The sequence below is a fragment of the Lactuca sativa genome, chromosome 6, assembly GCF_002870075.4.
Source record: "Lactuca sativa cultivar Salinas chromosome 6, Lsat_Salinas_v11, whole genome shotgun sequence".
In the NCBI taxonomy this organism is placed as follows: domain Eukaryota; kingdom Viridiplantae; phylum Streptophyta; class Magnoliopsida; order Asterales; family Asteraceae; genus Lactuca; species Lactuca sativa.
The window spans coordinates 33,196,734-33,218,055 of record NC_056628.2 but is presented as its reverse complement, the minus strand read 5'-3'; the positions used below and the strand labels follow the sequence as shown (position 1 = coordinate 33,218,055).

The 21,322-nt window shown below is 38.0% G+C and overlaps 1 protein-coding gene across 1 annotated transcript; it reads right to left on the bottom strand.

The window, feature by feature from the left end:
• Positions 1–15,167: 15,167 nt before the first annotated feature.
• LOC111897341 (carotenoid 9,10(9',10')-cleavage dioxygenase 1) lies at positions 15,168–18,217 on the bottom strand. Its single transcript, XM_023893295.3, has 12 exons — positions 18,041–18,217; positions 17,820–17,960; positions 17,612–17,714; positions 17,275–17,534; positions 17,010–17,189; positions 16,836–16,914; positions 16,686–16,767; positions 16,540–16,602; positions 16,307–16,445; positions 15,840–16,220; positions 15,608–15,763; positions 15,168–15,503 (listed from the first exon to the last, which is right to left on the bottom strand). The coding sequence occupies exons 1-12, from the start codon at positions 18,134–18,136 to the stop codon at positions 15,393–15,395; spliced, it is 1,791 nt and encodes a 596-aa protein (XP_023749063.1). The 5' UTR covers positions 18,137–18,217; the 3' UTR covers positions 15,168–15,392.
• Positions 18,218–21,322: the final 3,105 nt, after the last annotated feature.

Sequence of the window (21,322 nt, the reverse complement as noted above, 5' to 3'; positions counted from 1 at the left end):
TGTAGTTTGCATTTTATTAATAAGATGCAACAAGGTTTCATGGAGGGATTTGTTGTGAACAAGCTTCACATCTTAAACCCTAAATTGCTAGTTGTGACATTAGTCGAGCCAATTTCTGATACAATCTCATGGTGCTCAAAACATCTAATACATCAAAATAAGTACGAGTCATAACGTTCATGATTGATCGATCCTATATCCAAAGAATATATGACTTGAGATATCATATCATTTTTATGACTTGTACAGAGGAATTTTGAGATGCACTCAACTCTTTGCTATGAACCATATGAATAATCCTTTTGAGAATTTCATGATGAAACCTTTCAACACATCGTCCTTTGACTGAATGCTATTAAACATTTTGAGTTATACTTCTAGATCCAAATACCAAGTATCAATATCGGTTCCCCATGTCCATTATAGCGAAACAATTCCCGAGATTTTGCACTTTGCATATTAAGGACAATGTTTCATATGAGCGATATTTTCATCAACATATAATACCAGGAAGACAACGACACTCCCACTGGCTTTGAAATGTACTTAAGAATAATCCGGACTTTGAGAAAGACAACACTCTTTGAGTTTCTCATGGAAGAATAGATTCCTGCTACATGATACTTTCTTAAATCTATAGATAGTTTTCTCAAGCTTACAAGCCTTGTTTAATAATTTGTATGTTTAAATCCTTATAGGATATGTCATATATCCTTTGAAAGTTTCCTATTGAGGAAAGCCATTTAAACATCCACTTTACCAAATATTATATCAATGAAGGTAACAATGTTAACAAATAACCAAATAGATCTTTCGCAGCTACTGGTAAGAATGTTTCCTCATAGTCGAATGATTCCAAGTCCCATCCAATTGGAGCTTGGTGATGTGATTCTTACTTATGTTGTTAAGGCAATTATTCAATAAGTACGATCATATCTAAACTATTAGAGGAATCAATACTCAAGTCATCATTGCTATTATTAGAAACACAAACTAAAATTTCATGAACTCCAATTTCAAGAATTTGTTTTAAACATAAAACCATCATCTTTATAAACTAGAATTGCCACCATTACATTATCAAATGTGAAACATCCCAAAAATATGATTCAAAACATTCATTATTTATTTAATAAAACCAATATTTTCCAAATAACCATCGATACATACCAAACAAAATAGTGCATCAAACATTGTCATCGTCAGAGTAAAACATCAGAAAGCAAAATGAGGTGGTGTGTGCCCTACAATCATCCCGAGCCCTTCCCCTTGGAACTGGAAGTACCTGGAACATAAATTGAAAACTATAAGCACATATCTAAGTGAGTTCCCTAAAATATCACGTACCGTACATACATATCACACAACGGGCCCCGCCTAATGAGTATAACGGGCCCCGCCCACATATTATTCATATAAGAATAATAGGTAATAGCATACAAGCACATATATAAGTGTCACACAGACTCGGAGTATTCTAACATAACAGATCTTAGGTTGAAATTGGTTCCTTCGACCCGCTAATTCGCTAAACGCAGTGAGGAAAACTCACCAAAAAGGGTCTAAAACCCAAACCCTAAGGCTTAATAGCACAAAACTTAACCAATAAGCACTTAACTCTTAAAGATATAGCCTCTAAACATAGATCTGACCTCCTTCAGCTGGAAAACCACGTAAAGTTACCAACTTAACATTCATGCATGTCTAAATGAAGCTCTTAAGCTTAAAAGGGACTTAATAAGTGAGTTAATGCATGTATGTAACCAAATTTTCTCATAAAGCTTGCACCTTTATGCTCAAGTAGTCCAATACAACTTAGATCTAGAATAACAAGCCCTTAAGACGACTTTACTCACTCATCAACCCAAAAGGGCCAAAAACATAACAAAGCACAAAAATAATGAGATATAAGTATCTATAAGTTAAGGTTCAAACTTGATACCTTGGAAAGCTTGCACAAATGAAGATGATACTGGATCTGAAGCCTTCCTACCAAGCAAGCTAACTTCAATATCTCCTCTTCCATCACAAGATCCAAAAATGAGCACCAAAGGCTTATCACTAGCTCAAGAACACCACCAAGAAACATAGAAATCGATTTTAGGGTTTTGGAGGCACTGGAGGCTGCTAACGAGGCCAACCATGAGCACTTAAGGCCTTTAAATAGGGTGCAACACCATAAAATTAGGTTTTATCCACCAAATGCCAACACACCATGTTTTAGCATAAATACTCTGTGTTGGTTCACTAAAGTTTGCAGACCATAGGCCCCTCAACACACTGTATTATAACATAAACATGTCGTGTACATAGAGAAGTATGAAGACTTTTGGAATTAAATTCATACTTGGAATCGAGTGTTACAAATCGCCCCCACTTGAATCAAACTTCATCCTCGAAGTCCGTCGCACCAAATAACTCTGGGTAGTACTCTCATCCCGCCCTCAGGCTCCCACGTCCATTCTGACCCCATACGGTGCTACCACTACACCTTTACAAACTCAGCAACCTTGTTCCTCAAGGTCTTCAATTTCCTATCCAAGATCTCCACTGGCCTCTCAATATAATTCAGGCGATCATCCACTTGAATATCTTCCAATGGTACCACTGTGGAATCATGCACTAAAAACTTATGCAGCTGAGGGAAATGAAACGTGCTATGAATCTGACTGAGCTTATTTGGAAGATCCAATCGGTAAGCAAACTAGCCCACCCGAGCCAAAACCCTAAACGAACCAATATACTCGAGGCCTAGCTTTCCTTGCTTCCTGAACCAGATGACACCTTTCCAAGGTGAAACCTTAAGGAGAACCATATCTCCCACCTAGAACTCTAAGTTTGACAAGCGTCTGTTGGTATTACTCTTATGCCGTCTCTGAGCTATCTGGAGCCTAATCTGTGACAATAGTCAATTTCGGGTCAAGTCAAAGTCAATCAAAGTCAACAAGTCAACCGATCAACTCAATTAAACCCTATATATTAGGGTTTACGTTATGTAATTACTGTATAACTCACTATTTTAATGAGAAAACATCACTTGGAAAATTCGTGTGTTTAATTTTCCTTAGCCTTAGTGCTAAACAATGAACAAAACCGATAAACCAATGTTGCATACTCATCTGGCGTGTGTAAGATCCTAAAACATGGCTTAATGGGGTTTACAGAACTTGCATTGCAAAGCCGGACACTCAAAAATGTGACAAACGAAACCTCTCTCAATCGTATTCACTCTATCTCTCCCAAAAATCTCTCTGAATGCCAAAACTCTCCAAGAATGTCAAATCTCTCCCAAATATCTCCAAGAATGTCAAATCTCTCCAAGAATGTCAAATCTCTCCCAAATCTCTCTCCGTATGTGAAATCTCTCTTAGTAAGTCAAATCTCTCCCAAATCTCTCCAAGAATGTCAAATCTCTCCCAAATCTCTCCGAGAATGTAGAATCTCTCCCAAATCTCTCTAAAATCACTCGGGGGCATCCCGACCCTTAATTTAGTCAAAAACCACTCGAAAACGAAAGTCTACGCGAAAAACAGCCTTAAGAAGCCGAAACCCCTCTTAAGGAGTCGAAACCCCTCTTAGGGCCGAAAGTCCTCTTAGGGACCGAACCCTCTTGGACCGAACCCGAAGGCTGCTGAACCGAACCCGAAGGGTGCTCTCGGGCCCGAACCTCACACAAGGAACCGAAGCTACATTCGGTCCATTTCGCCTCCTACTCCTTTCGCTCCATTTCGCCTTCGGCCCATGATCAGAAGGGACCGAACCTCGGCCAGGACCGAGAGGTCTCGCAGGGAAGCCCATTTCTTCCCGATTTTCGATTCCGACTTCGTTCTGGCTTCGTTTTTTATCGTTTTAACGCGGGAATTTCACCCAAAACTTTATTTTATCAATTAAAGTCTCATAATTCATTAATTCCCACGTTTTTGGTGCAAATCTTATCCAAGAAATGAGTATTGGGTGAAGTACAAAGATTGAGTGTTGGCTTGTCTTTGTATTATGACACAAGCAACCACCATACCCACTCCATGACTAACCCACACTCCTCCCCACCATCCCTAGTCACTTCCTTGTACCTTTCCATCAATCATCAGCCCCTCCCACGTTCTAAGAGCTGGAATAAGTCAACCTCTCTCCTCATTTACACTCACTTGCTCTCATTTCTCTAAAAATCACACACAACTTTTCTCTCAAACTTTTTCCTCTAGTTCGAGACTCCAAGGCTGATCATCAAGATTTACTATACTCTTGGTCAGTATAAGTCATCCTTCTTGTGATTATTACACTTCATCCTACTCGAATCATCGATTGCTTACACAAACTCCATCACTTTCATGTTAGATTCTCGAAAATCTTCAAGGCATCTTCAAGTGTTCTTGAGTTGAACACTTCCATTCTTCAACAATCATCTACTGAAATCACATAAGGTGAGTTCATACCCCTGTATTTTCATGTTTTCTTAAGTTTTAAGGGGGGGGGGGGGGGGGGATACAAGTTAAAACACCAAGAATATAACTAAACTTTTCTAACAGCCTTCATCAGAAAAGTTAGACTCCATTCACATAATGTTTTGGAAAACTTAAATATTTTAGTTTTCAAACCTGTATTAGGTGCAAATAGTTCAAGTTCGTAGCTTTAATATGACTAGTTTCACATCTCCATACGATTTTTCTACAATTTATGGTGATTTTTACAAAACTGCCTATCATTTCAAACATCAATCCGGACCAATCTGTGATTATGGACTTGTTCACACAAGTTAGAGGTCATTAAAAATCATGAGAAAAATTATGGAGAAACTAGACTCATTTTCCAAACTCTTAGAATTTTTGGATTCTGATTAGGACCTTTGATGATTTTTCTACAAATTTTCTAAGAACAGGGATAGAAAATGTTATCAACATAAAAATACTATCAATTTCATTTCACCTTGTAACATGTTGAGCAAGGTGTATATCTTTATGTGATTATAGGTTATTGCAATATATGACATTATTGTCTTAGTATGTAGACATACATCAGTTAACAAATGAAGTTTTCTAGACAAAGCATAGAAATAACAATTTGTTATAATCAAAGTACATCTATTACATACAAACATTTGAATAAACTATGTTAAGTATAGTTTATGTACATTACCACTTTTACCCTTGTTTTGATAAACTATAATAGGTATAGTTTATGATACATCACATAACACACTCATACAAAAAGGGTACATTCATACAAAAAGGAATTTTCCATTACATTACACGTGAATTCGTTAATGGCTTTTGTGAGACATTCGCTTCACTTTACCAATAAGTCCTGTATTGTAACCAGAGTCTCTTGGAGGGAGAGCATGATAGTTTTATATAGATCTATATTGGGATTGACAAACCCACACCTGAGCTGCATGCAACAGTTAGACCAGCAGGTATGTGGTGACAAATGTCATAACAGTTCCGACGCCTGAAGAACGTCGTTTCAGGCCAACTAGGTCATAGTATGGTTATAATAGCTCACAATAAGTATTAACAAACATAGAATTTACGGGGAATTCATGTAGATCAAACGAATTTACGTAGATTTAAACTTGCATCATTTTATCATAAGTATAACAATTTACTTGTGCACCTCGGTCTTTGGGTTTTAAGACTACTTTTACATTTTAAGGAAAATATTGGATTTTTTCTGGAACAAACACTACTTTTACAAGAAAAAGCTTTTCATAAAGCGTCTACAAATGCTTATGAACTCACCAACCTTTGTGTTGACACTTTTTGAAACAACTTGTATTCTCAGGAAATCACTAAACAGGTAACCAAGTGCTTTTGAGGATGGGACGTTAAGGCGTCAAACATTTCACATTTTGTCAACATATTGTAATTGATTTGGAAACATGTAATTCATACAATGATGTAACTTTTTCAATTATATATATGTTGGTTGTGGTTGCTTAAATCACTCTTGCAATTTTTGTTATGATGTTATACATGAAGTCCTCCACCCTCGGACGTTTCCGCCATCCTTGGTTTGGGGGTGTGACATAATCCGAACCTGCTGAATCAGCTCAGTGGTCTTAAGTACCACCTCAATACTCCCCATAACCCGCCGACCGACCTCAACCCAAAATCCAACACACATGCATGCAGGATATCCTTAAGAGTCTGGATAGTCCGCTCGCTCTGACCATCATTCTGTGGAAAAAAAGTTGTACTGAAATGAAGAAGAGTGTCCAACTCGTCATGAAACCTCTTCCAATTTCTGGAAGTAAAACGAACATCCCTATCAGAAACCACCGATAACGGCACCTCAAGATGTGTCACCACCTCCCTGATATAAACCTTGGTCAACTTCTCTGCATAAATACTCTCTTGAACCGAAATGAAATGCACGCTCTTGGTCAAACAATCCACGATGACCAAAATAGAATCCACGCCGCGTGTAGCCCTAGGAAGCTTCTTGATAAAATCCATAGTGATGTCCTCCCATTTCCATACGGGAATCTCCAACGGCTGTGTCTTTCCATGAGGACGCTGATGCTCGACCTTGACCTTCCTGCAAGTCAAGAACCGATCTACATGCCATGCCACATCCCCTCTCATGCAGGGCTACCAATAATATAGTGAAGATCCCTAAACATCTTCATCGCCCCTGGATGAATGGAGAATCTCGACTTGTGAGCATCCTCCATCAGAATCTAGTACACGTCGCCGCAATACATAACCCAAACTCGTTGATGCAAAGTTAACAATCCGCGACTATCATAATTGAAGGAAGCCACCTGACCCACGATACGCTCGCTTTTGCAGTGCTCTTCCTTTATAGCCTTGACATGTGCCTCACGAATCCGCTCTAAAAATGGAGTAATCATGGTCATCCTCAAACATATATCTTTGATCGGAGCCGCGACCGCCTTACGGCTGAGAGCATCGGCCACCACATTGGCTTTTTCTCGGGTGATAAAGGAACTCACAATCATAACCCCTCAATACATCTAACCATCTACACTGCCTCATATTTAGATTTGGCTGATCCATAAAGTACCTCAGGATCTTGTGATTCATATAAATAATAAAATGAACCCCATAGACGTAATGTTGCCAAATATTGAGGGTAAAAACCACGACCCTCAACTCCAAATCATGCGTTGGATAATTCGCCTCATGAGGCTTCAGCGGCCTTGAAGCGTAAGCGACCATGCAACCGTTTTGCAATAGTACTGCCCCCAGACTGGAGATCGAAGCATCACAATAAACCACAAAATCATCAACACCTCTGGAAGGGTCAGAATCGGTGCCGCACACAACCGTTGTCTGAGAGTCTCAAAAGCTTCCTGCTGCTCAGGACCCTAGTGAAACATCACCGACTTCTTAGTCAGTCGGGTCAAAGGAACAACAATCTTAGAGAAACCCTAGATAAATCTCCGATAGTAGCCAGCTAACCGAAGAAAGCTCAGAATCTCAGATGTAGACCTCAAAACCTACCATTGCATCACGTCCTCGACCTTGGCTGGATCGACCAGGATACCCTTCAGGTTGACAAGGTTCCCCAAAAACTGCACCTCGTGCAACTAGAACCCACAATTGGAGAACTTTCCGAAAAGTCTCTCCCTCCTCAATGTCTCCACCACTTCCCTCAAGTGCTCCTCATATTGCTCTTAAGTCTTGGAATAAACCAATATATCATCAATGAATACTATCACAGAACGATCCAACATCGGTCTGTACACGCGGTTCATGAGATCCATGAACGCGACTAGAGCATTTGTGAGCCTAAAAGGCATCAACAAAAACTCATTATGACCATATCGAGTCCGGAAAGCTGGCTTCTGCACATCCTCATCCATGAACTGGACCTGATGATAACCTGATCGCAAATCATTCTTGGAGAACCAAGATGCATCCTGAAGCTGGTCGAAAAGATCATCAATCCTCGGGAGTGGATAACGTTGCTTCACCATTACCTTGCAAATGAATATTGTCACTAAAAACTAAGGTTCTAAATAACGTTAGACGTGACTTGACAGCAATGTGAAACCTCAAACTTTTACGAGTCATGGCGAGCACGTCGTTTGTAAAACGTGACTTAAGGTGTCAATTTTGTATATAAATAATAATTCTCTATATATTTTTTACTGATATATATATATATATATATATATATATATATATATATATATATATATATATATATATATATATATATATATATGACTTAATGTGACATTTTGTTAAAGTATAGTGTCAAGTATAATCCTTTGAGTCATGACACACCATGACTAAGTCATGATAAACTAACTTTTTAGATACTTGCTAAAATGTTGCCACTAAAAGTCTATAATGACACTTTGTGTTTGTGTTGTTAAAAGTTTTTTGTTTTTTAGTGATATTATTTTATTACAACACTACAACATTTTTAGCTGTTAGTAACAATCTGTATGCCATTATATCTGTGCTTAAATAAAAAAAAATCCTTTTTTTGCGATGCATTTTTTCCCTTAAAAATTTATATTAACAAAATAGGCCTGATTTCTTTTTAATAATTTTAATGGGATAGAAAAAACACAATTAAGATAATAATAAAAAACAAACTTCAGTTAAACTTTTGCTTTTCCGATAATAATATGCTAAATATTTATAACACAAATATATTCCAAAATGTCTAATAGGCTAGTAATACTCAAAAAATCTATCAAACTAAATGTGCATGATACTCATCATTCTTGGATGTTGTTCTCAAATGTTAAAGCTGATTGTGTGAATTCTTATGGAAGACAATCCAAAGCCCCTTGCATCCCGATATAGATTCCTATAAAATAAGCATATTGACAGGTTCAGATTAGTCATTAGTGTTGTAAAATCACACGAATGTGAGATTCTTTAAGGAGATGGGGTGAGTTGGGTTATAATTTTTGGACGGGTAGATTTTTGAAGGACATAGAAACATCTCAAGGGATACTAAAGCTACCAAAAATAATGGATACCATGTATAAATAGGAAACATGAATATTAAGATGGATACATTACTGAGGAATTATGAACAAATTATTAATGAAGTTTAAAAGGGTTATCAATATATATACCTTAGAACCATATTAACTTTAAATAGACTTGTTATGTTCGTTGACCTAAATCTTTTAGGCTAGGCTCATAGGTTGGCCCATAAGTACTCTTGCTTACTAAATTAATAGGACAAACTGATGCTTAGAGCCGGGAACAACTTCTCTGCTACTATAGCTACGAATTAAGCATGGAGAACACCGAACTCCGGAGAATACTGAAGGTGAAACTGTGCCTTAATTTGGCTTCTCAGTTAAAGCTTTGATTCTCTACAACTATGCTACAGGGACGAACCTAAGAATACATACTAGGTGTTGCCGAAATTGAAGTATATATTACTGGTGCAGAAAAAATAGGCAAAAAATCGAAATTTTTTCCATTGTTAACAGACACCACAGAGAGGGGTAGGTGTTGTCGGTGCCACTATCAGCACCTATACAAAACCGCCATTGGCTACGGTGTTTGCTTTGTGGACGAAGATTCTAAAGTTCTCCTTTTAGCTTAACCTTCGCTTCTCATCCGAAGCTCAACATTGTGCTCTAAGCTGAAGCCAAGACCGGGCTTCTTGTAAAATTCTCTCTTAGCTTAAGTTACAATGTAACATCCCAAAATTCAAGGCCAAAAATTTCATTTTTAAATAAGTTATTATAAAACCAAAAGTATAATAAAGCATCCATAATATCATGTCATGTCAAAACCAAAGTAGAAATAACCAAAACATGTTATCATAAACAGTATCAGAGTGTAATCCCAAAGATCTCATGTGTGGAAAACCATAGTGTGATGCGCTGCGATCGAGCCGACTCCTTTCCTTTGAAAACGAAGTACCTGAAACCAAAACTGAAAACTATAAGCACGAAGCTTAGTGAGTTCCCCCATCATACCACATACCATATAAACACATAATGCCTAGCATATCTGGGTGCTGGCCTCCCCTTCGGTATCTTTCAACCGGTAACTGCCTAACATATCTGGGTGCTGGCCTCCCCTTCGGTATCTTTCAACCGGTAACTGCCTAGCATATCTATGTGCTGGCCTCCCCTTCGGTATCTTACAACCGGTCACCGGAGACTATTTTACCCCTACCACTACCACATTAGAACATAACACATATATCATAATATATCTAGCATAGTTGGGTACTATTCTACCCTTTCGGTCCTATCGACCGGTAACCGAGGACTATTTCACCCCCTACCATCACTATCATGTAACATCATATCATGCTAGAACATAAAACATATCAAGCAACGGCAAACCTAGATGGATATCACAAAGACAATCATCTAACATACAACTCCCACTGGTGGGTCGGCATTGCGGTCGTAGACTCACCGCTACAGGAAGGTAGCTCACCTCACACTGCTGGAGTCCCGTAGACATAACCCCACATTGCTGAAGTCCCGCAGACTCAACCCCAACTGCTGGATGACAGATTCGCGAAGTGTCAACACCAAAATAACACCCAATTAATAATTGGGTCCCAACACATAACAAAAATACATACATGGATAATTACTACATTACCCCAAGGTTGGCTTAATTCAAGCCCAAGGCCCAACCAAAAGTCCAGTCTATCTTTGGTATTTTTTTAATGGCCTAATATCTCATAATCACCAAGGCTCAAACTGTGACATCCCCAAAATCTCGGCCAAAAAAGAACGGTTTTATTTATGCTTTTAAAATAATTTCAGAGTAAATCCTTTTGATTTAAAAGAGTTGCGGAATTTGTTCGCAAAAATAAAATATAATATAATAAAGTTTATCAAAGCATTTCATCAAGAGATGCATTTTCATTATATGACAACATTTGGGATGTCATGTTCCGATAAACAGACCAAAAGCATAAACAACAAAAGACAGACCATACAACAGTTACATATAACAACTGGTCTAATATCAAAAGATCTTGATAAGTCATCCAACTTATGCTCTCACGCCACTACCTGTAATACAAAGAAACTGAGGTGGGTCAGGCTTGGGAGCCTGGTGAGCATATAGGGTTTTCAACCCACAATAAATAAGTATATTTAATTCAACAATCAACAATAACCCGTTTACTCATTCCCGTTATCCTCACTTTACGTCCCTAAAACAACATCTATTATAAGGAACCTAATCTAGGATTTTCATCTGGATAGACATTACTGCAAGGGGTTTCCTCAACAATAAATGTCCTAAAGGCAACCATGAGGGGATAGAGTACATCGGTGAACTCATCGTTCACAACACCTACAGGTTATGAGCCTGCTAGCGTTCCACTGGACTGCCTATAAAAAGTCTGTGGTCGTCATCCATACTCCGCTAGATGACTAGATTAACAACAACAACATCGAGGCCTCTCATCATTTTATTTCATCACACATCCACTATCTACCCATGTTCTACCCAACATCTTTGTAGATAAAAATATTTATACAACATAATACATGTATAAAACATTCGATCAATACTAATTTCAAATAACACATAACATATAAACACACAGCACGTATTTTACAGAGAATACTTTGTATTTATGTGTTAGAAGAAAGTAACTACACACTCTCACATATAAACAACAATATATATACACATAGCACGTATTTTAAAAAAATACTTCATATCTATGTGTAAGTTGAAAGAGACTATACACTCACTTGATTAAAAGATGATCGAATAGCACTACGGCTTGTAGAAGTAGTATTCTTCGGTAGATCTGGAAGATCTTCACAAAAATTGGCTTCTCGCGGGCAAAGTTTCGGCTCGGGAATTGCACTTCTCGGGATCTTCGGGGCTTCGGGACTTGCTTCGGGACTTGGGAATAATATCGGGGCTTTGGGGTATAAGTTGCACGTAAAATGAGGAAAATTGGGGAGAGAAAGAAAGAATTTTGGCAAAAGAAGTCGACAGCCTCGCATGCCCTTTTATAGCAGCGAGACCTCGGACTACGTTGGGCGTACGCCGGATAAGGCTTCCACGTGGCGAACTTCGGGTTGAGGAACGCGGCCTCTTCTGGACCGGGGAAAACAGCAGTACGCAGTGCGTACCCATCTCGTACGCAAAGCGTACCTCAATGTCAGCTTGTACGCGGGGCGTACCTCCTTGTACGCTGGGCGTACCTCGCATCCCCAGGCTCTCTTCGGATAAGCTTTGGTATGCATGCCACGGTCTTCAAAAATTCATAACTTTCACATACGAGCTCCGTTTTCGACGATCTTTATATCCATGTGTAGCTGAGACTACGCTCTATAACTTTCGTTTAGACTTCATCGACTAATTTTGACTTTATTTTTATTATATTATTTTTAGTAGGCCGGGACAGGAAAACTCCGTTATAAATTCGTAACTTCTTCATCCGATGTCCATTTTCGTCTGTCTTTTTACCGTTGGACTACTATCGATGAGATATTCTATTCTCGTTTAGATTGTTTCGGCTAAAAACCGCTCGATCTCAAATCGAGTATTCGGGTTGCATGCCGCTAAGTCGAAACTTCGAAAAATCATAACATCCTCATACGAAGTCAGATGTGGGCGTTCTTTTTATGCACTCTCTCGGTTTAACATATTCTACGACTTTCATTTAGATCACTATGGCTACATATCATTCTATCTTAAATTCATATTTTACGTCATTCAGCGTCGTGCCGGTTTTGTCTCGAAACTTCGACAGGTCATAACTTCTTCGTTATAACTCGGATTTCGGCATTCTTTATATCTTTGGAAACCTCGTCACGACCACTACGTCTTCATGTATCGATATCGGGGGTTATCAAACATTAGATTTAACTCATATTGTTATTCTTAATTCATTTAAGTCACACAATTAAGCAATTAAGCATAAAACACATAATACTCAAATAATACATTTTTATTATTTCAAAATGAGTTACAAGGTTATCCTAGACTATTACATTGCTAATAATGACAAGCCCAGAAACACGGGTATCACACAAACTATGGCCCATCTATGGCCCAATTTTCCAAATTGGGCCCAAACCCTCATATGGGTCTTACCCTAAGCCCATCAACATATTCTAGTCCCTAAGATTATTGTTGGATGGCCCATTAATAATCCAATCATCAGGGCCCAATAAAAGGCCCAACAATAAACCCAAGTGAAATTAAGGTTTCATATAAAATGACGATTGGGGTTAAGTGTTTCTCACTTAACCCATTAAGGATTTAACCCACTAAGGACTTAATCCACTAAGGACTTAATCCACTAAGTCCAATATTGCTTAGATTAATTTTGCCAATGATTATTATTTAATATTTCAAGTTATTAAATAATTCTCGTGTGTGTCCCGATAAATTCTCAAAATTAGGGTTTTATTGGCATTAGGGTTTTCCAAACCCTAATTAGGGTTTCCAACCCAAATATTAGCCCATTTATCAATTTGTTGTGCTTTTAGGTCAATTATGGCTTTATTGGGATTATTAAGCCCACTAGAATACCATTAAGCCCATTAGGGTTTTATTGGGTCAATTAGGGTTCATTAGGGCTGACAAGGCCCATTAGGGTTTCAAGCACCCTAAAAAAATTCAACTCAACGAGGCCAGCACATCGCCACCCGACACGACGGTCGGTGACGGAAGCCACCACTCTAAGGTGGTGGTTTTCAATTTCTTTTCATTATTCCATCTTTTGTTACAAATTACAATGAATATTCCAAAAGTAACCGCACACACACACACACACACTAAAATACACCCACCCAATAAGATAAACACACACAAGGCGGTAGCCACCACCCTATGGTGGTGGTGATGCCTTTTCCGAGAACTCTAGCCAAACACCCACACACTCATCAACTGGACACGCACATCATCAAGCCTTCTGCTCGGAAAGGGAAGCCAACCACCCATTTGATGGCGTATGGCGGCGGTAGTGATGACTTTACGATGGCAGCCACCACCTCACGGTGGTGGATGTGGTTTTTTTTGTTGGTTCCCAGTCAATCAACACACACAACAAACCCTTCCTCGAGATTCTGGACACAACCACCACCGGTAGTGCATAACGACAGCAGCAGCACCACGAGCGGCATAATGACGACAGTCATGGCGGCGCCAATGAAGCTGAGACGCGGCGATGACGAACAGAAGAAGAAGGGAATACAACTGGGGAGGAGGCAGTTAGATGAGCATCAACGGTTGCTCGGCGACTTAGGTTGAATGAAAGCGATTCTCGACGTCCGGCTTTGATCCTCAGCCTCTCTTCTCGTCGGAAATGGCAGCAGCGAAAGCAGCAAGGCGGCGAGGGTTCGGCAGCACCCTCCATGATCTCCGTGGTCCCTCCCGACAGCCGCTACATCGTCCACGTCTTTGCCAGCGACGGAGACACCAGTGGGTCGAGCATCATCAAGGAGATAGCGGCGGAGGTTAAAGATGTATAGAGAGAGAGAGAGAGAGAGAGAGAGAGAGCGGTGGTTGGTGGAAGGCCTCTAGGGTTAGGGTTACCTTAAGCTATATACCCGATCCCTCAAAACATTAAGCCATAATAACAATATTAGTCCCTCCCCCCTTACCTTTTTTTTTCTAAATTCAATCCAATTGTTACCAAATGGTCCCTCCTTGATGAATTCTTCTCAAATTAAGTCTAATATTTACTCTTTAACCCCATGTTTCTATAAATTCTTTTATATTGGTCCAAATGATAACAAATAGTCCCTCCTCTTCCAAAACCTTTTCAAAATAAGTCCCTTAATTGCACTTTAACCCCCGAAACTAACATCCCGATAATTATTACTCGATTTTTAGACTCCACAACTCAAAAGTCTCTGGCTTGGGGGGTGATTAACAATTATATGTTGCCATCCAAGCTATGTACCCCCATATTTCTCTTTAGCATATGCCTTCGTTTCAAATCTACGGAATGCTAGTTGAAGCCATTTGGTTTCTTGTCCAACCGTATTAGGTCTTTCCCTCTCTCCATGAGGCCAAGGGTCCAATTCCTGTCTATGACATAAGTGGTATTAAGACTAGTTTAGGAGTAAATTAGATTTGTGGTTTAAAGAAAAGATCAAGAGCAAAATGCACATATGTTTTATGTTCGTAATGCCGAATGAATTAAGGTTGGCAGTGGGATGTGAATATAAATATATAATGTGAGATTTTAGGAGGATTTTGTAGTAGACTCCCATACAATATTGAGAAATTGATTTCCTTGATTCAAACTGATTATGTTACAAAGTATAAATACAATACAGTGAGGCCATGAGTCGTATACTATGCTAGAGAATACACGATGGGCTATACAACACTAAAGTATCTAAATCATAACACACATTAACAAGTGGGCCAAATAATCTCAGGCTGTTTGTAGGCACGACTTGAATTAGTTGTTTGACTTGGTCCACATCATATATATATTTACGAGATTGTCGGCATGAAAGCTCCATGAAAACCATAAGGCACTCGACATGGTAAATTAATAATTGCAATTGGCTCACTGGTAAACTTATGTGCATCTACTAGGATAACCTGAGAAATTAAGCCAATTTGTTCCCCATTCATATCCAAGAACCATTAGTATGATTTGCTTCACAAGAATATACATATGTAATAAGAGATTAATATAAACTTACCCGAGATCTATTCAAGTGTTCATCATGTACAAACGAGATCACCCAACCATCATCTTCTTCAAGGCCATCGGGCTTCGGCACAAACACAGCACCTGAAGAGAATGTGTTTTCGGGGAATTTATGGTACTCCATTTCTACATAATCTTGTTTTTCATCCTACGAAGATAATATAAAGTTATCAATCTGCATGAATATGGTGTTAAAATTGTAGCACATAGTTATAATTTTCTACCATTAAACTCGAACTTCTGTCTTTCAAATGGAGCTTCACTAGTCCTCCATATTTAGCCATGCCTGAAATGGAGCTCGCATCTAGATCAACAGTTTGGGCATACCCATATTTGTTTTCAAGGCCCAAATAATTTTCATTAATCATAGGGAAATCCATCGAACGTGTTGTTCCTGAGAGATATCGTTCTTTCACTTCTCCATTCTCCATGTTTAATCTCCATTCGTAAGCTCGTGAGAAGAAAGATTCATCTGAACTGAAAGCAGTGTCGGATTGTTGTGACTCCAAACCCTTGAAACGGCTTGAAAACCACTCAAACTTGTTCAACCCTAGATCGGGTCCTGGTATAATAGAGTTGTTCGCTCTAAATGCATGCACTATTACCTATTTATGTTGCGAAATTTACCTATTAACAATCGTTACACTTGCACATATAATGATATATAGATTCGTATAAGCTGCTAATTAACCTCATCGCCATCCTCATAAGTGTTGATAATATGAAACACACAACATGATTCCACTTCGAACCACCTCACGCTATCTGCATCACCATAGCGCGGCATCACTCCAATCCTCGCGTATCCCTCTCTATCGTATTTTATCAATCTATATACATTGTTAGCAAATATGCATCAACAGTTCGTAATTAACCAAAATATTTCAAGAAAATATTCAAGAACGCAGTGATAAAGATGCTTACGGGCTTCCATTTACAAGACGTTTTATGTCTATGGTCAATGGGAAATCAAGTATCACATTGTATCTGCAAAGATTACGTGAATCAAATTCTTGAAGAAATGTTTCTTCTTCATAAACTGGAAGATACAATGAATTGCTAATCTTTACCTTATTGTAACACCGATATCATGGGAAAGGCTACACCTTTCGAACTTTAGATCTGATTTATGAACTAGTTTGCTTCCATCAGCTGCATATATACAAATTATCAATCATGAAAATGAAACTTTCAGACAAAAAAGAAACGACTTCAAGTACCTTCTATGATTCCGATCTCAAAAAAAGGTTTCATTGCGTTTACACCCATCATTACTAGCTCCCCGGAACCTGGAGCTTTCTACTGAGACAAAACATATAGTCCAAGCTTAGCTATAACACCAACAAGATGATCATAATCGAATCTGTAAGATCTAGGGATTCACAAATGATCACCTTTGGGTGTGCTGTAAAGGGTCGATTCCAAGATTCATCGACATCCCATGTGCCTAACGTGTTCAGTGTTTGAATGTCGATCTCTTGAGGCAAATGATTCTCAGCTGCTGCGTAGAACTTTCCCGAATGCTCAAAAACACTTGTATTGCTTATCAGTTTGTTGACTGTTCCAAATCTCATCTACACAAACCATTAAAAAATGCATCAAACGCCAATGCTATTAAAACTTTTGAAAGCAGTGCTATGAATCAGGTCATGAACGTACCAGATTGAGAAAATAAGCTGATAAAATAGCAGGAGAATCGCCTTCGATGGCAGGAAGAAAAGAAGGTTTGTTTCTTTGCTTTTCCATCTTGAATGTATCAGTTTCTACATGCTTATTGTTGTAAGAAACATTCCATTTACCATTGCTATCTTTCTTCAAGTACAAAGCATGAAGCATTCCTTCTCCTTCCACCCATATGTGACTTGATTTCCCAAATATCGAGTTAGTTGATTTAAACCCTCCAAAAAGAGGATTTGGGCCTGGAAATTTGAATCTTGAAACCTTATTGTCCATAAAAAGTAGAAAAAAATAAGAACTTTAGAGCAGTTTCACATACCATTTCTTACATAAACCCCCTCTGGAAAATCATTTGGGATCCTTCCCTGTATATCATCGACACAAACGGATTCTCCCAACTCTTCAATTGGAGCAAAGTTACTCTGTGTCCAAATAATAAAACCCATGAAGTAAACGACTGATCAATTTGTGAATGTGTGTGCTTATGTATCATTCATGGATACTTCGATACAGGTTATATGTATTACCTGAGATGGGAGTGATGGATGGTCGATGAACTTGAACATTGAATTCGTGAAAACGTCTAATAAATCCATGGAGGTTTTCTTGATCATGGCCCGAGAAACTTGAATCTTCATGGGAAATTTTAGCACCTCGCCCATCAATGGCTGTTGATTGAAATTCGAATAGTGTTAGCTTATAGTTGACGATCAATTGCGAAATTTTTAAGAGACAGAGAGAGAAGAACCTGGAAAGATGATAAGAGAAGGTTTTTGTGTTGATCAAATGAAGGCCTTTGAGCACAACATTGCACCTGAATTGCTTTGGTGATGCAATCCGCCATGGCAGCTGGTTGTTCTTGTGTCTATCCAAAACAAACTCCGTCTTGGAGCTATACAACTCTTTATATATGTATTCATCTTCAAAAGTCATCGAAAGGAAACCAGTTAATGAATATTAAAATGGTCCAGTTGTTCTCGATGTTAAAATAAAATAGTCTAGGCTTGTCCGGCTTGGATGCTCTGACAGTTTTTTCAAGTTTTAAGAAAAAGTTAAAAAAAAAAAAAAGTTTTTATTCGGCCTAGGAGTTTTTAATACTTATTTATCATAAAAAAAAAAAAAAAAACTTATTTCCATATAAGGAATTTACATTTTGTTTTTTTTGTTTGTAGACTTTTTTTTTCTTTCTTTTTTTAAAAAAACCCAATTTTATCCATTAGTTGTTATCTTAAATCTAAGTTTTTTTTCCTACAAAACTGCAAATTTGGTTAACAGGTAAATCTAAGTTTTTTTTCCTACAACACTACAACTTTGGTCCTTATAGTCTGTAAAAAACTTTAGATAGGGTCCAAAATTTTTTCGACTTGCATGGATGGTTTAAAATCAGAAACTTTCCGTGATTATAGTCCTAAAAAGGTTAAAATGACTATTTTGCCCTTATTATTTTTATTTTACATTTTTTTAATTGTTTTAGTATTTAAATAATTATAAAAAAATAAAAAATAAATAAATTATCACCCTCTTTAATAGTTATGAAAAAAATAAAAAAATAAAATCAACTACTTACCTCTCTCTCTCTCTCTCTCTCTCTCTCTCTCACTCTTCCAAAACGACACAAACCAGGCAACCACCCCATCTTAATTTCACTTATTCACCACCACCACCACCACCACACCCCCTCCATATCCACCACCCTCATCTTCATCTTTTCTTGTGGCCTACCCCCACCGTCGGCATTGCTGCCTACAACATCCTTCCTGTTGACCTATCGTCGGATATAACTTCAAATTAATGAGTATGAACTTTATCTGGGTTCTCGAAGTTCATCTTCTTCCTCTACCTACAGGTTCTTCTTCCTCTAGTTGTAAATCTGATGACCTCCTTATCAGAGATGCATCTCTAAGTAGAATAGGTCCGACGACCTTCTTATCACCATCGACCCTAGCAATTCCAACATCCAATTTGGGGGTTTTATGTACAATCAAGAACAAACATGGTTGCAGGTACAAAATTTCTTTGGCTTATGCAATGCTAGAAGGTGGATTCAACAAATATATCATGTCTATTGGAGAGTACGAGATTTTACAAAAATTTAGATTAATTGTATGGAGAAAGAAGAAGCAGTGATGTTATTGGTTCTGATTTGGGGTATCGAAAACGGTGCTGGTTGATTTCTTGCTAACCTCTATTTATCTATACGATGTTCAGACATGAATCCCCTCCAGATGAGTTTTGTTGATGCTAGTGTTCTTATCAGTGAAGATGGGTGAGTCTTGATTTTAGCATATTGCAAAACAATATGATACCATTTGTAAGGAATCACCAAGAGCGTTAGCGGAGCACCAATTCTGGAAGAGAATTAAGTCAACGAGGTAGCATTTTCACATGAACTGGTCATCATCAGAAAATCTCCATTGTGATGATGAGTCTTCATTGTAGATTGATGTCGACTTCATTGTAGATTGATGTCGAATAGGTAGTCGACAATAAAACTGGAACTCTTCTATGGAATCCTGTAGAAGCAGGCGACATTTGTGTGTGTGTGTGTGTGAGAGAGAGAGAGAGAGGGAGAGAGAGAGAGAGAGAGAGAGAGAAAGAAAGAAAGAAAGAAAGGGATTAATATAAATATACAAAAAGGAAAAGTAAAAGAAATTAAAAAAGAATCATTGGAAGGGCATATAAGTCATTTTAGGTTGTGTGTGGACCAAATTCAAAGATAATAGAGTTTGAAAGGACCTAATCCACAAAAAGTTTATGATTTTGGACCATCCATGTAAGTCGAAAAGATTTTGGACCCCATCAAAAGATTTTTACATGCCATAAGGACCAAATTTGCCGTTTTGTCTTTTCTTTCCAGAAAAAACCCTAGATTTTGTAATATTTCCTGTTTAGACCTAAAATATTTTTTTTCAAAATAATCTCAACTTAAACTTATTATTTGTTATTTCATTAATTGAATTGGTTACCAACATGTAAAACTATATCTCTAACTCACATGCGTCCTAAGCACCTGTTCGTTCCCCAAGGAGCCAACCAATAAAATAAGGAGTAAATTACACGAACGACTTTGTGGTTTGGAATAATTTGCACACTTGGTTTTTAACTTTTTTTTTTTAACTCGGACTGTCCCTATAGTTTGATTTTATTACGTCATAGGTGTTGAGTTTTAGTATACTACAACATCCTATGGTACACATACAACCCTAAATACCTTGGATCTATGTTTTCTCTATATACATGCAAATATGAAGTTTCCAAGATATTACCCTATGCTAGCATACAAATATCATATACTTGGGTAATAAAATAGATAGAATACATACCTTTTTTATGTAACTTTTCTTCATGAACCTTGAGTGCCTAGTTCCCCAAGTATGACACCTCAAATGGTTCACACAACACCATGAACACTTGGAATAACCTTGAGAATAAGGATACTTTGGTTCTCTCTAGTGAAATCAGCCTTGCCCTTTTGTGTACACACACTAGTGCCAATTTCACTAACCAAGGACATCTTTATATAGTGTGGAGATTAGGGTTAAACCCTAATACCCATGACCTTTCATTTCATATGATCCATAGGTTAAACACTCCATGGACTATCCATGAAAGCTTAGCCCAACCTAAATGAACTTGGCCCATCACACAAATATATCTTAGAGTCCATATTTAATTAGTTCCTTTTGATCACTTAATTAATTATAAATTAATTCTTGATCAATACTAATTAAATAATATGTTTATATATTAATATATTAGAACTTATAATATATCAATATAAATCACTAGTATCCTTTTTCCTCATCTTGTCTATCCAATTGTCCTGATGCCATGCAACCCAAATGGACCATGCCGGGTCTGGTCAAGTCTTACCAATTATAGTTATGGACTTAGACATTAATCCAACAGTCTCCCACTTGGATAAGTCTAAAACTATTATTGAGTATGACTTCAAACCCCGACTAGCAATCGTAGCTCTCAAAAGCTTCTGTCGAACTCTGACCTTGCCGATGAACTCTGACCTTTGTCA